General features: G+C 38.2%; 1 protein-coding gene across 2 annotated transcripts in view; it reads right to left on the reverse strand.

The window, feature by feature from the left end:
* LOC6041585 (epidermal growth factor receptor) overlaps window positions 1-14,916 on the reverse strand; it is a 189,883-nt gene that overhangs the window by 49,442 nt on the left and 125,525 nt on the right. Inside the window, exon 1 of one of the 2 annotated variants that reach the window (XM_038251388.1) lies at window positions 1,980-3,069. The exons of the other annotated variant lie outside the window; for it this stretch is intronic. Within the exon in view, the coding sequence (XP_038107316.1) occupies window positions 1,980-2,193 (214 nt within the window). The 5' untranslated portion in view covers window positions 2,194-3,069. Of the gene's footprint in view, window positions 1-1,979; window positions 3,070-14,916 lie in introns of those variants that run through there. 2 annotated transcript variants of the gene reach the window in all.

Consider the following 14,916-nt stretch of genomic DNA (forward strand, 5'->3'; position numbering starts at 1 on the left):
CCCTTCCTTTAAGTTTTTGATCAGAGCTGAAGAACAAAAACTTTAAATAAAATATGTTTGCACCAGTTTTATAGCTAAAGTTGTATTCCCAAAATTCGTATTTTTATTCTAATTTTCATTTTTTTTCATAAGGCATGATTAAAAATAAACGACATGATTTTTTGAGAAAGGTATGATTTTTTTTATATGAAATATCAGACGTCAAACAGAATTCCAAAAATCATTTTTAGATGCAAAAAATGCAATTGAAAATTACTTTAAACTTTTGCTTTAAAAGCAACGTTTTTGATGTTACAAGAATTTTCAAATAGTAGTTTATGCAACAAGTTGCAAAAAGAGGATTTTTTCAGCACGAGTCGTACATTTATCCAACGAGGTTCACCGAGTTAGATAAATACGAAGAGTGCTGAAAAAATCAAGTTTTGCAACGAGTTCCATACAACATTTTTTGCAATTCCAAAAAACACACACTGAGTGAAATTTTATGTCAAATTTCCATGTATTTTGTCAATAAATCGTGTAAATAAAAAAAAATGTTGAAAAGTGTTACTTTTTGAAACAAGTGCTGAAAAGTTCAACTTTTCAGCACCCATTTGAGTGCTGAAAAGTAGAACTTTTCAGCATTAATTTTGAAAAGTGTTGCTATTCGATTCTGTTATTTTTGGTACAGAAAAGTAGGCTATTTCGTCGTTCAAGAATGACAGGAAAAGTATGTAGTTTAACGACGGGATTGCAAAAATAAATTTTTCGACACAATTTCAGATTTTTGCAGATCAAAAATACTGAACAAAGGAAAAGCAACCCTGCAAAAAAAAAAAACATTTTTTGCAATTTTTGGACTTTTGATCAATTGTATTGAAAAGTAAAATTTTTATTTTTTTATTAGATCGGTGAATTCACTTAACTCACATTTTGAGGTAAAATTCCGTTCTAAAAAAAAATCTTTTTTGCAATTCCGTCGTGAAACTACATACTTTTCCTGTCATTCTTGAACGACGAAATAGCCTACTTTTCTGTACCAAAAATAACAGAATCGAATAGCAACACTTTTCAAAATAAATGCTGAAAAGTTCTACTTTTCAGCACTCAAATGGGTGCTGAAAAGTTGAACTTTTCAGCACTTGTTTCGAAAAATAACACTTTTCAACATTTTTTTGATTTAAACGATTTATTGACAAAATACATGAAAATTTGACTTAAAATTTCACTCAGTGTGTGTTTTTTGGAATTGCAAAAAATGTTGTATGGAACTCGTTGCAAAACTTGATTTTTTCAGCACTCTTCGTATTTATCCAACTCGGTGAACCTCGTTGGATAAATGTACGACTCGTGCTGAAAAAATCCACTTTTTGCAACTTGTTGCATAACCTAATATTTCGGAATTGCAAGAAAAATTGTAAGCAACTCGCTTCAAAACTTTTTTTTCAGCACTCGTCGTATTTATTCAACTCGGTAATCCCCGTTGGAGGAATGAACGACTCGTGCTGAAAAAATCTTCTTTTCGCAACTTGTGGCATGAACTACTTTTTCGAAATGACAAAAACCTTAAAAAAATTGTACCAGCCTTAATAAAAATGATTTCGAAATTTTTAAACGAAGAGCAACTCGTATTTTGGACATTTCCAGATGTTTGGCTAGATTTAATATTGTTAAACTGATAATTGAGCCGAGCTCAATAAGTATTCTTTTCAAAGCAAAATATTCGTAAATGTATGGAATTTGATAAAAATTTCCATGGAATCATACCGTACCGAGTTCGTTTAAAAAAGTAAAAGTACTCATCTCGCCGAATTTTATCTAACTTCAACAACTTCAAGATTTGACCAACTTTAGATGAAACAACATTTTGTGTTCCAAGCTCATACTAGTATTGGGATTGACTTGAAATCAACAAAATACATTTTTCCGTTAAAGTTGTAGATGTACTTAATCATAAGCTCTCCAAGCCAAATTTATTGTCTTAACAAACTGCAACTTACTTTTCCCCTTCACGAACTCGGAGTTTTTCTCCTCGAGCCGCTTCATCTGCGCCTCCCGCTCCATCTGGAGCCGCTGCTGCCGGTTCCGGTACACCTCGTACCCACTGGGCCGTTCCCGGCCGTCAACGGGCCCGGCCAGCGACAGCAACATCAGCAGTATCAGTCCGGTGCCCACCGTCAGGGTCACCGCTATACTCGTGTTGTATCCCTTCATGATACTGTCCGCATTACTCCTATTTTCTGCTTGATCTCTTCGACTCTTCTCTTCTTGAAACAGCAGCCGAATTGCCTCAACTGCTCATGACTTCTACGAGTGGACACTTCTTGGAATTCAGACACAATCACACGAAACGAAACGTTGAGGCAATAAACCTTTCCGTTTAATTCGCACTTTGACTTTTTTTCGAAACAAATATCACGAATTATTTACATATTTTGGTGCGTTTCAACACTTGTGCTCACACATACAAGAACGCACACACGTACACTGGGTTAGCCGTAGGCTAACATAAACAACCGATTGGTCACACAAGTGCGCGAAGTCGACGATCCTCGTGTGTCCACAAAGGCGAACGTGTCACCGAGGACCGATTCTGATTTTTACGACTTTTGCTTCAGCGGGCACGACTCCAGCGAACCGCTACAGTACTGCTTGAACTAGTTGAGTTGAGCTGCTGATAATCCACACACGTTCTCCAATCAACCGTTTTGCCGCAAACGATCCCCCGTCGATCATCCCCCGCTCGTCATTTGTTTTAATGAGTGCACCCCATAAGCACTTGGATTTTGCGCTCTTCTCCCCACCACAAAGATCCACGAGCCCCCGAATCACCTAACCTAACGGTTCCTGTTTCGATAGCGATGCATGAAACTCCGCTCCGCGCGCGATCGCTTGAAACAATTCAACCCAAAACACAACCACGCCAAAACCGTTTGGCGAACACAACAACAAAACAAACCCGCAAACAATAACAATAACACACGATCGTTGGTGGAAAGCCCGGAAAAGTGGAACCTCCTCCTCCTCACAGTACGGAAAACTCGACGGGCCGCGCAAAATACGAACGCGCCTGCGCACCTTCTAGCATTGTAACTCGTACTAAAAGCTAAACAGTGTTAAATGTTTGCGCGAACCCAACTTTGCTCTCTCTCGAACTCGCTTGTCAACACCAATACCACGAAAGAGGTGCCTCGGAGGATCACCGTGCGATCGAGCTCAGGTGAGCGCTGAAGGTGTATTGGTGTTGGCGCTGTGCACAGGTGAGAGAGCTCCACAAAAGAGAGAGTGAAGTTGATCTCAACTTGAAGGTAGTGTGCGTGAGGGCGACCACTTCGACGTCCAAGACAAGAGTGCGGATTAAAGTGAAGGTGGAGGAGATCAAGGCAGGTGAGGGCAGCAGGGTAAGGTGAACAGCAGTGTGTAACCAGATACGCACACTGGAAACGACGACGTTGCCTGAAAAATACCTTTGCTCTCTGGAGTGGCTGGGATTCTTAAGCATACGGCTTACTGGGCGAGGAAAGGAGACTTGAAGGAGTTGACTCTCGCGTGTGGTTTTGGTGCATTACGGAAAGGGAGGACGCAAGGATCGGGGCGCAGATTGCAGATCGGGTTGTGGGTAGAGAGAGGGCAAGAAGTTATTTTAAGTTCAACTACATGTTGCTTACATTCGAATTGCAGGAATGCAATCTTGAGAGGTTTTGCTGGTCTAGCTTTTGTTTGCTTTTAATTTTAAAAAATTCTGTTCGGCGAATGGCATGGTTTTTTTTCTCCAACCAGAAATGATTATTAGTAGTTTTAGACTTAAAGTCATTATTTTGTTAAAACTTGATTTGGGTTTGCAATTTAGAATAATTTCAAACAAATTCCTCAGAGTTTTTGTGTGCTTCCAATCAAACTTTTCTGACCAACAGCAAAGTTATGAAAAAGTATAAATTGTATCAGACTTGTGATGTGATGATACAGCTTATCCCAGTTCCGGGTGGTTAGCTTTTCAGACCACCAATGCAAATTTGCCTTCATTTGTCAATAAAAATGTGGATTCTTTGTTTATGTCAAAAAAAGATTTCGATGGTTGTAATTCACATGGATGAATTCCCAAATCAAATAAATAATCATAATTTGACTGCTGAAAAGATCTATTGAAGAATAATCATTGTTTATTAAAATGCATATCGTTGCAAATGAGATTCAGAGATTGCACACTGTATTATTCATTCCAAGTATTTTTTTATTTTGACCCCTCTTCCACATTTTTTTCTTATTATTTATGCTCTGGAAGTCACATTATTTATTATCATTCTGAAATATAGTGGAGATTTTTGGTAAAGAAGGCCAATAAAAAATATTTTCAAAGACTTTCAAATTTACATAAAACAATACGAATAGGCTTTCGAGTTTAGTTCAATTTAAAATTGTTATGCAATAAAACTTAAATTTAAATTTTAGAAGATAAAAGTAAGATTAACCCTCTACAACCCAATCCCGCATCTAGGCGGGCTTCAATCTGAAAATTCACCAAAAATCAATTTTTAACCAATTTTTCGATCTTTTAAATGCATTGGAAAGAAGAACTCTTAAAATTTTTGAATATTTTAGTCCAAAAGTATGCCTCTATGCCTTTTTAAATAATTTAAATGATAATGGTTTTATTCTACAGTAAAAAATGTGAAATTCAAAAAGTGACTTAAAATCATGGAAAAAATAAAAAGGCAAAAGGTAATGATAGAAAGTGGTACAGTAAACAAGATAAATGCAAATAAAGTCACTAAAAATGAAACAAGAAAAACATAAAACAAGAGAAGTAAAGTATTCTGTAGAACAAAACATGCTCAAGATGATCTCCTGAATAATAAAAAATCATCGAAAAAAATATTTGAGCAGTTGAGGGTAAAAATATATTATAGAACTTGGGCGCTAAATGATTTATAATTAAGAAGAGATACGAAAAATTAAATAAAAACTAACTTAATCCACCTATGTGGTTGAAGCCTTCCTCACTTTTTACCAACAATGGGTAATATGAGTGGTTTGGACACATATTTCAGCTATTTTTTTAGGTCCAGAAAAATAAGTACACAGATATAACTTAAGTTGTCATAACTTGAGACAGGGTTGCCAGATTTTCAATTATGTGGACTCGTTTGAAAGGTCTCTCGATTACCTAACCAACGAAGGGTCGGATGATGGTTCCGGACATCGTTTACATACATTTAAATGAGATCCGGCTTAAAAAAAGTACATCAATATCACTTAAGTGGCCATATCTCGAGACAGGGTTGCCAGATCTTCGATGTTGTGGACTTGTTGGAAAGGTTTTTTGATTACCTAACCAACGATGGGTTGGGTGATGGATCCGGACATCGTTTACATGCATATAATTGAGATCCGGATATATGTGAAAACACATTTTTATGCATAACTTTTGAACTACTTATCGAAACTTCAAACAATTCAATAGCGATGTATGGGACCCTAAACCAAGTCGAATGCAACTGGTTCGATCAAAATCGGTTCAGCCAGTGCTGAGAAAACTTGGCAAGATTTTTGAACACATACATACATACACACACACACACATACACACACACACACAGACATTTGTTCAGTTTTCGATTCTGAGTCGATATGTATATATGAAGGCTGGTCTTCGAGCTTTTAATAAAAAGTTCATTTTTAGAGCAGGATTATAGCCTTACCTCAGTGAGGAAGGCAAAAACATAAAACCAGAAACTTCGTTATCCCAAGTATTGTAAACTAAAAATTAAATTGAATTAGTTTTAGAATGATTTTCAATAAATATTTATTTGACAAAAATGAAGGCAAAACATAAATTATTATTTAAATCTTCAAATTTAATCTGGTATTTTTGATATGACGACATGACACGATTAAATTAATCATCAGTGCTGAACATTCCAAAAATAACCTATTCTGGAGCAGCTAAAGAAAAGGGCAGACAAGCATTTTAATAGTTTGAAACTATTTTGCTAATTCTCAAGCTTCAGGACACTTTTTCACAACTAGCTACCTCTCAACACTTCGGGGTTTGCTAAATAGTTACTCGTTGCCTTGGAATTTGCAAAAAAGTTGCGGCTGTCAAATTGCTTATGCACCCTTTTCAAATGTTGTTCCAGAAATTTAATAAATTAAGAATATTTTGAACTTTTGAGGTTCCCGGGGATATTGATAAATTACAGATTTTTTTTTTGCAAACGAAAATACGAATTAAATACTAACGGAATGCTATGGAATTAACCGATCTTGGTAGAAAAACGTAAAAAGTATTAGTGAAAATATTGCTAAATCGGATTGTTTAAATACTATCAAAGTATCATAGTTTTCTATATGAAAATAAGTTGATACGAAGCATAACGAGCAATAATTTAAAAAAATAGTTTCAATGTTATTAAATCTCATAAAATTAAAGTCATCACGCAAAAATCTCTTTCTTTTGTCCACCTCAATACAGAAAGGCCTATACGCAAAGTCTTATGCAAAAATCTCGAGACCTCCAAAGAAACAACAACAACAACCAGCCCATGAAACCCCGTACAAGTTCGCAAGTCTATGCTATGCGCGCCTTCACCACAACCCGGCCAGCCAGCCAGCTCGAGCCCTAAGACACACTCAACGTTAAGGTAAGAGGTCTCGTGCGGTTCTTCACCACGTCCGTTCGCCCGCCAAGCCGTCGCACACTTTTGCGGCTTAGCTGAGCGCGACTGGTGGTGGTGTGCGTGCCAACTCCACTTTTATGCTACTTCACCAACACAGTGGCGGAAAATGTGGAGTTATTTGGCGCAAGATATGAGTACAACAACAAAACGCCTCAAAACAGTTTGTTGGAAAAAGGTAAGAACGCAAAAACAAAAACAACAAACCTGGAGAGAGCCATGATGGCCGGCCAAGATCGACCTCACGAACACTAGTGTAGTCGCAAAGTGATCCTCGATCATCTCGCTCTCGTCGTGGGGTCCATAGGTATGCTGCGTTGAGCGCGGATTGCGGGTCTTTCGAGAGGTTTCTGATCACTACGCGCGCGCTCTCTCTCTCTCTCTTGATAGCACTCTTTAAAAACAAGTCGTAAGATCGTTTCTCGTTGCAGCGCAAGAAATTGGGAATCTATTGTAAGCGGGGTCTCTGAAGTGACCCTTGCGAACCTGAGGTTCTTGTCCCTAAATCTCCAACTTCTACAACACTGATTCCATCCCGTAACTCCCAGTCCCGCAGGGGTCTCTCCCGATATCTCCGATCTTGCATGACTCCGGGGTCGCCCTCGCGGTGAAGGTAAGAGTGTTCCAAAACCCTCCGTAGTCGCGGACGTCGGTGAAAACAACAAGCCCAACCAGGTAAATCCGAGCGTTTTGTGTTGTTGTTGTTGTCGTGATCTTGTTGACTAAAAGGTAACTCTCTCGCGCCGTGTAACCCTTGCGGCAAGCTGGATTGGGGATACCGCCTCAGTGCCATGACTCTTGACCACTTCTCGAGTGTGCTTCGCTCTCTCCCGTCCATGCTTCTAGCCGAGGATTTTGGACAGCATCAAATGCGAGCTCTAAGGCATGTACCGTTTCAGAGGCCAGGTGAAGGTGGACTCTCTTTCTCTAGCTCGTTGGTTGAGTATAGCTTTTTTCGTCCGGATTGGAATGCCATCTCGAATCACGGCCTGTGGATGGCTGGAGGGGTGGACACAGGTGAACCAGGGCAAGGCAAGAGGGGAAAAGATCTGAGCCCGTGTTGTGTTGTAGAGGGAGAAAGAGCTGGAGGTTTTAAGAAATAGTGCTAACAAGCAGCATTCGGGACGGGAAGAAGCAAAAAAGAGCAACAAGCAAGAAGTGGGCAAAATGTTGGCAAAAGGAGGTTTGCAGAAAGCAGCCACACAGCCAACATGCAAAAGCGTGATTATTGTTATTACTTTTACTATTCTACTTGGAATTGAATTATGTTGCGAGGGGGGAGGGTGACGGCGGTGAGGGAGGGAAAACGATGTGATTTTTTTCGCTGGCTTTCTGGTCATTTGAGGGGTGCTGTTAGTTTTGCTAAAATTGCTGGCACGTGTAATTGTCCAAACTTTAAAATTACAGCATTGGTCAAAAGGAAGACTTTTTTGGTATTTAGCTATTTTTCTCCATATTCCCAAACAAGCTATTGACAATTACAGTAAAAATATCAAAAATAAATGCACTCAGATTTTGGTTCAGGAAAAACCTAAAACAATCAGTCCTTAAAAAACAATTTAAAGCTTTACAATACATAAAATTTTAAGGTTCACCTTGGTCATTCTCCACCAACTCACACTGAGTGCGTGCCAGAAATTCCAAAAAAAAACGTATTTTTTATAGAAAAAACTAACTTAATCCACCTATATGGTTGGTGCCTTCCTCACTCTTTTCCAACAATGAGTGATATGTAATATGATGGATTTGGACACAAATTTGATCCAAAAAAACACACATATCACTCAAGGGCTCATAAGTGGTCAGAACTCGAGGCAGGGTTGCCAGATCTTCAATGTTGTGGACTCGTTGGAAAGGTCTTTCGATTACCTTATCAACGATGGGTCGGATGATGGATCCGGACATCGTTTACATACATTTAAGTGAGATCCGGCTTCAAAAAAGTACATAAATATCACTTAAATGGTCAGAACTCGAGACAGGGTTGCCAGATCTTCAATGTTGTGGACTCGTTGGAAAGGTCTCTCGATTACCTAACCAACGATGGGTCGGATGATGGATCCGGACATCGTTTACATACATTTAAGTGTGATCCGGCTTCAAAAAAGTACATAAATATCACTTAAGTGGTCAGAACTCGAGACAGGGTTGCCAGATCTTCAATGTTGTGGACTCGTTGGAAAGGTCTTTCGATTACCTAATCAACGATGGGTCGGATGATGGATCCGGACATTGTTTACATACATTTAAATGAGATCCGGCTACAAAAAAGTACATAAATATCACTTAAGTGGTTATAACTCGAGACAGGGTTGCCAGATCTTCAATGTTGTGGACTCGTTGGAAAGGTCTTTCAATTACCTAAATAACGATGTATAACATGATGATGTTTGGTTCAGTTAACTGCCATTTATTCATCTTCCGCAAATATGCGAAAACACATTTTTATACATAACTTTTGAACTACTTATCGAAACTTTAAACAATTCAATAGCACCGTATGGGACCCTAAACCAAGTCGAACCAAGTCGAGCTGAGAAAACTGAGTGGCATTATTGGTCACATACACACTCACATACACACACACACATACCCACACACATACACACACACATACACATACATACACACACACATACACACACACATACACACACACATACACACACACATACATACAGACATTTGTTCAGTTTTCGATTCTGAGTCGATATGTATACATCAAGGTGGGTTTTCGAGCTTAAAATAAAAAGTTCAATTTTAGAGCAGGATTATAGCCTTACCTCAGTGAGGAAGGCAAAATATAAATTATTTTTATACAAAAAATCTTAAAATATTTTAAGATAGAACATCTAATTTGCACTCTAAAATGACGTTACACTGTTGGATCCGGCCGCGACCCGTCTTACGCGGTTCACACCACAAGAACCAGACGTTCACGGACAGGAAACAAACAAATTAAAACAAGGTTCTTTACTAGAACTAACAAACGAACGACTACATTTATTCACGAACAACGAAAGAATCAGCAAAACATAACAACACTTTAAAATGACAGATCACATATATGCGCTGTCACGGCATCAACCAGTGACAGCTATGCTGCAACTGGAGAGCCCAGCGGCGCGCAGAGTGCACGAATAGACTCGGCTTTCTGGTGTACACTCTCGCAGTGTTGCCGTCCACAACATACACATTTGACATCGCACATAGGCATATTATGGCGATTTTTTTTTCGAAAAGTGTTCAATTTTAAATCTAATAATACTAAATCTAAAAGCGCAGAAAATTAGTAGCAATTTTCTATATTTGACTTTGCTTGAAGCTTTAACATTGTAAAAAATGTTTTTTTTTTTCAGTGTCATCTAATCAGCCCGCATTTTTCTGCTCGCGAAATCTCCAAAACTATTGGTTCGATTTCAATCTTATAAGAGAAACTTTTGTGAAACTTTTTGCTGTTATCGACAAAAAATATTTTTAATTTTCAGAACCAAAAGTAACTTTTTGAAAAGGGCAGAAAACACTTGCTTTTGACAATATCAAATTTTGGGGAAGATTTATAAATTTGGAAATGTTTGACAGAAATTATGTAGGGATGAATATTTTTTTCTGGGCAGAACATTCCTTACAATACAACTTTTTTCCAGTGAGATGATTTTGTGAAACCACATTCAAATTGTTTTGAATTTATAGAACATCGTCTTAGTATAAAAAATCAAAATATTTTTAAATATAAAAATAATAATAAAATCATTTGCAAAAAAAATAATTATGAAAATTCATATGGCAGAATTTTGCATACGTTGACAACTTTTTTTTTGTCGCGATCTCAAGAAGTGTTTTTTTAATGCACACGTTTTTAATGCTGATATTTTTTTTTGCAAACATAATCATTTTTGAGCGTACAAAGCCGACATTGCCCAACTGGTACAATTTATTTTTCCTAGAAAAAATAATTCCAACGTAAACACGCGGCGGCAATCAACACCGCCAATTCTTGTGTGTGTAACGTAAGCAAATTATTTCGCAAACGTGGTGTCAACTACTCCTTAATGCCCCTCCCCTCCCATGTGGACTTAGTAACTTCCATGAGGTAGCTCAGCCGCGTACTTTCCGCGCCATCTAGATAACGACTCTAAGCTCGGCAGCTGCTGCCGGTCGAGTTTGCTGTATGCTAATATTTCAGGCCCTTCTACTAATTCCCGGTTACTTAACCCTTGAAACCTTTTGTATTTCTGAAATATTGAAAGATATTTCCCATGAGTCAGACAATTAAAATTTGGCAAATAACATGAAGAGCTAAACTAAAGTAGTAAGTACCTTCGACAACTACAAAATCATTTGAAATTTCGAGGAAGTTCCATTTTTTTCTCGTAAAAATCCTTATCAGTAGCTGAGGTACGTTAAGGGTTAGAAATCGAAGAATTCTTCTGCGCGATAACAGCTCAGGAATCCCTGTATTCCCCCTAATATCACCGATGTTCTTGGAAGTTTAGCCGTGAGAAGCGCGTCGTGCGATTATTGCCCGTTATTGATATTCCACGAAACGATCGTAAATAAATGGATTTGATCTTAAATGGCTGCCTTTTTACTTCTAACTGCGACTCAGGTAATAAACAATCAAGCTGTTCATCAGAATCGAGATGCATCATCCCAGCCAGATCGAGTTCTGAACTCTAGAACGATAAATACATGAAGGCAAGGCTCTTAATGAAGACTCAGCTTGATTGATCGTCGTCGATTGTCCACGCATCAATCAAACGTGGAGTTTGAAAAGGGCGTACACCAACTTTTTACCAACATTTGCTCATACGACCGTTTGAAACTGTGTGATAAAGTTTTTCATCCGACTCAGGTGCCTCGGAAAGTCCCAGTAATCAGAAAACAGGTTGACTTTTGCGGACATAAAATCAGCATTTTGTCTCTCGAATTGGCCGCTTTTTTTACGTCGTCGGCAGATGTCTTCTATGCTAGCGATGCTGATTTTTTACGAGCTTCGTATATTTTAGTGGCCGTCGTCGAAATGTGTTGTGCTGTCGCGCCCAGCAGGGTTGCCAGCACGCCGTACGAAATTATGATATATTTCGACCCGAAAGGTGACAAAATAAAAGCGCGTTTTTTTGCTGTGTGGCCTAGCGCTGAAGCATTCATATTTATGGTTTTATTTTTGGAACCGTTTAAGGTTTTCGGACAACGCAAATTTCACCTGTTTGCAGTCGCGTCGCATTAATTGAGCTTTTAGGAGCAGGATTAGAGCTGACCGCACGAGCAGCACATTTTGAGCGCGATTCGTGCCGTCAGCTTCAACGGACTGCAAATTTCCAATTCGCGCAGATTTGAGCAGCACCGTGAAATTTGAGCTTTATTGGGCGACATTTAATTAAGCTGGAGCCCCCCAAAATATGCACACGTACCTTAACCGCCGTCACGAAAGGACCTCGAGTGTATTTTCTGGGGGGAGTTATTTGATATCGCAATGCCGACGACGACGACGACGGCGATCAAAACGGATCGCCCATAATCGTAAGTCTTTGGAAGTGATCACCGTGAAAAATAAAGGAACAAGCTTTGAAAACGGTTTTGGAAAAAATGGAGAATTATAAATTCATCCCTCCCAAAAAGCGCGGTCTGGTTTCTGTTAGCAAGGTTGTCGGTGTCGCAGACCTTTGCCTTGGCCAAAATCAAACTCGTTCGACGACGAAGCGAAATGGAGTGTGGATTTTGCCAGCTTCTGTGGGCCCTCTAAACAAATGTTTTAAATATGTTTAGGGGGTTGCCAAATCATTATTTAATTATTATAGTATTTTTGATGGATAAAATCAGATTTTTTTTTATCAATAAAATATAAAATATTGTTAGAACGAATTTATACGTCACTCTTCTCCATTCAACATTTGCCGGTCAAACGTCACCGCTAAATGCATTTTATGGTTTTCAGTTTATTTTCCTTCTATTTTCATAAAAAAAAAGTTTTTTGAAAAAATGCCTCCTAATTTTTGGAGAATTTTGTTTAAGGATAAAGAAAAAGACGACATAAACCTTAAAAAATAAAAAAATACATTTTTTAGATGTCACTTTTTTTTAATGAACTGTTCATTAGAGTGTAACAAAAATGACTTTTTGGCGGGCATTCAAGGGTTTGTTCCGTTGGGCATACTTAGCCTAAATCCAAAATATGAGCTTGATTGGACTTTATATGAGCTGGCGCTTTGCATTTGAATTTTAAATAGGATTTAATCCGTAAAAAAAGTTTTTTTTCTTCAAAAATGTCACATTTTGAGGCATTCTGGCCACTGAATTGTTTATTTTCAACATCATTGGCGTGAAGACCAGATCCTTGCGCATCTTTTGGTATATATAACATTGAAATTTGGAGCACCCTAGAGCTCGGTACAAACCTTCAAAGCTTGACATTTTTTTTCGAAAAATTAACCCCTGCATAATCAAATGGCGTCTAGAGCGTCGGAATGTAAAATTCAAATGCAAAGCGCCAGCTCCTGTTACGCCCAATCAAGCTCATATTTTGGATTTGGGCTCAATACGCCCACCAGAACAAACCCTTGATTGCCCGCCAAAAAGTCATGTTTGTTACATCCTGCTGCTCATGTTATAAATAATGGAAAAACGACCCTTTAATTGGTGCACATCGACAAGAGCTTTTGCACCAAGATTTTTGGTACAGACATTTTAGTATTTTTGAAAACTACGGGAACTATCGATATAGTATTTTATTCATCCCCTAAAGTACAATCTTTCATTCATATTTTATTCATCCCCTAAAGTACAATGTTGCAGGATTGAGTCCGTTAGTTTGTAAATTTTAGAATAAGTAGACAACAACAGATCAGATTTTTTTTAAAGAACTGCTCATGTTTTAGAGAATGAAAAAAAAACTCCCATTCAAAATTACAACCATTAAGAAAAGTGTGTTTCCACAGAATGGGAAATCAAAAGATTTTAAGATGTCTCACATTTTTTTAGAAAACTTGAAGAAATCACAGCTTATAATATTATCACAAAAAAAGAGTTACGATATTTATCTGAAAGAACTCATTATTGAAAGAATTTACAAAATCAAACAAAAAACATTAAATTCTTTTAAAAGAAAATAAATTTTATTAAAATATTTAAAAAGTCCTAAAAACATGTATACTTTGTCAAAAAAATCACAACAGTACACAGAAAAAATTATGGTAATATTTATCAGGAAATGGTGACAGATTTGTGTGTGTGTGTGTTCAACCAATCCAATATCCGTAGGCCGGCTACGAAATTATGGGAAAGTATAATTTGTATCAGTCTTGAGTATGCTGATACAGCTTATCGCAGTCCCGGACATTAGGTGGTGTTAGCCCTCGCGCTGCTTCCAATGACCCGTTTCAGAATGACAGAGCTCCTTGCGGTCCAATTCCGAGGTCATTGGGCATTGTCTGGCCCCGCTCAAACATAGACCAAGAACCAGAAGAGTCCTCGACCTATCTTTAGACTTCCAATCTCATAAGGCAAACATGAGATCAGCGCGTATTTAATGGTTAATCAGTAGGCAAAAAGTCACAGTTTCAGTTTGGATAGATCTCACCAAGTTTCTGGAACTTTCGGTAGCCCTTTTTATCCGAACGTTTTTCAGTCGCAGGAGTCCGGACGTCCAGCTGCGGGTCCTCAATCACGGACAGCTTGATCTTCCTCATGCCGATTCAACACATATCCTATCGAGCGTATTGTGAAGATTTTCCTTAGCAGCCATGAACACGATCCTGCGGTTTCATCTTCAACAGGAAATCGGGATTTACGAAAACCCCCGAAAAGACCGGTGAGCTCTTACGTTTGTTCACTCTTTAACACGATACAAGCTCACAAAGGTTCAAATAACTCTTTGATTAATATAATAAATTTTGACCGAAACATTTTCACATAACAAAACTTCGCGTAAAAAAAAACAATTCATTCCGCAACACTGTATCGAAACTGTCAGGCACTCATATTTGACGTGGAAATGTGAGTTCCGTGAGAGCCCCGCTGACGTTTGAAAGAGTGGCGGGCTGCGCAAACCAAAGCAAAACAACAACAAATATGAAGAAGAAATTCACAAATTTAAATTATAAAATTATTGCAAAAAGCTATTATTTGCACTGAACTTCACTGAATTCCTAATCTGGGTGCCTTTTTTGACTACTACACGCGAGCGGATGCTTTGAAAGCTGTAAAAAACATACCGAAAAAAGTTTAAAATCGCAAACCGATCGAACGCGCTTCTTTCTCGTTT

The sequence above is a fragment of the Culex quinquefasciatus genome, chromosome 2, assembly GCF_015732765.1.
Source record: "Culex quinquefasciatus strain JHB chromosome 2, VPISU_Cqui_1.0_pri_paternal, whole genome shotgun sequence".
Taxonomy (NCBI): domain Eukaryota; kingdom Metazoa; phylum Arthropoda; class Insecta; order Diptera; family Culicidae; genus Culex; species Culex quinquefasciatus.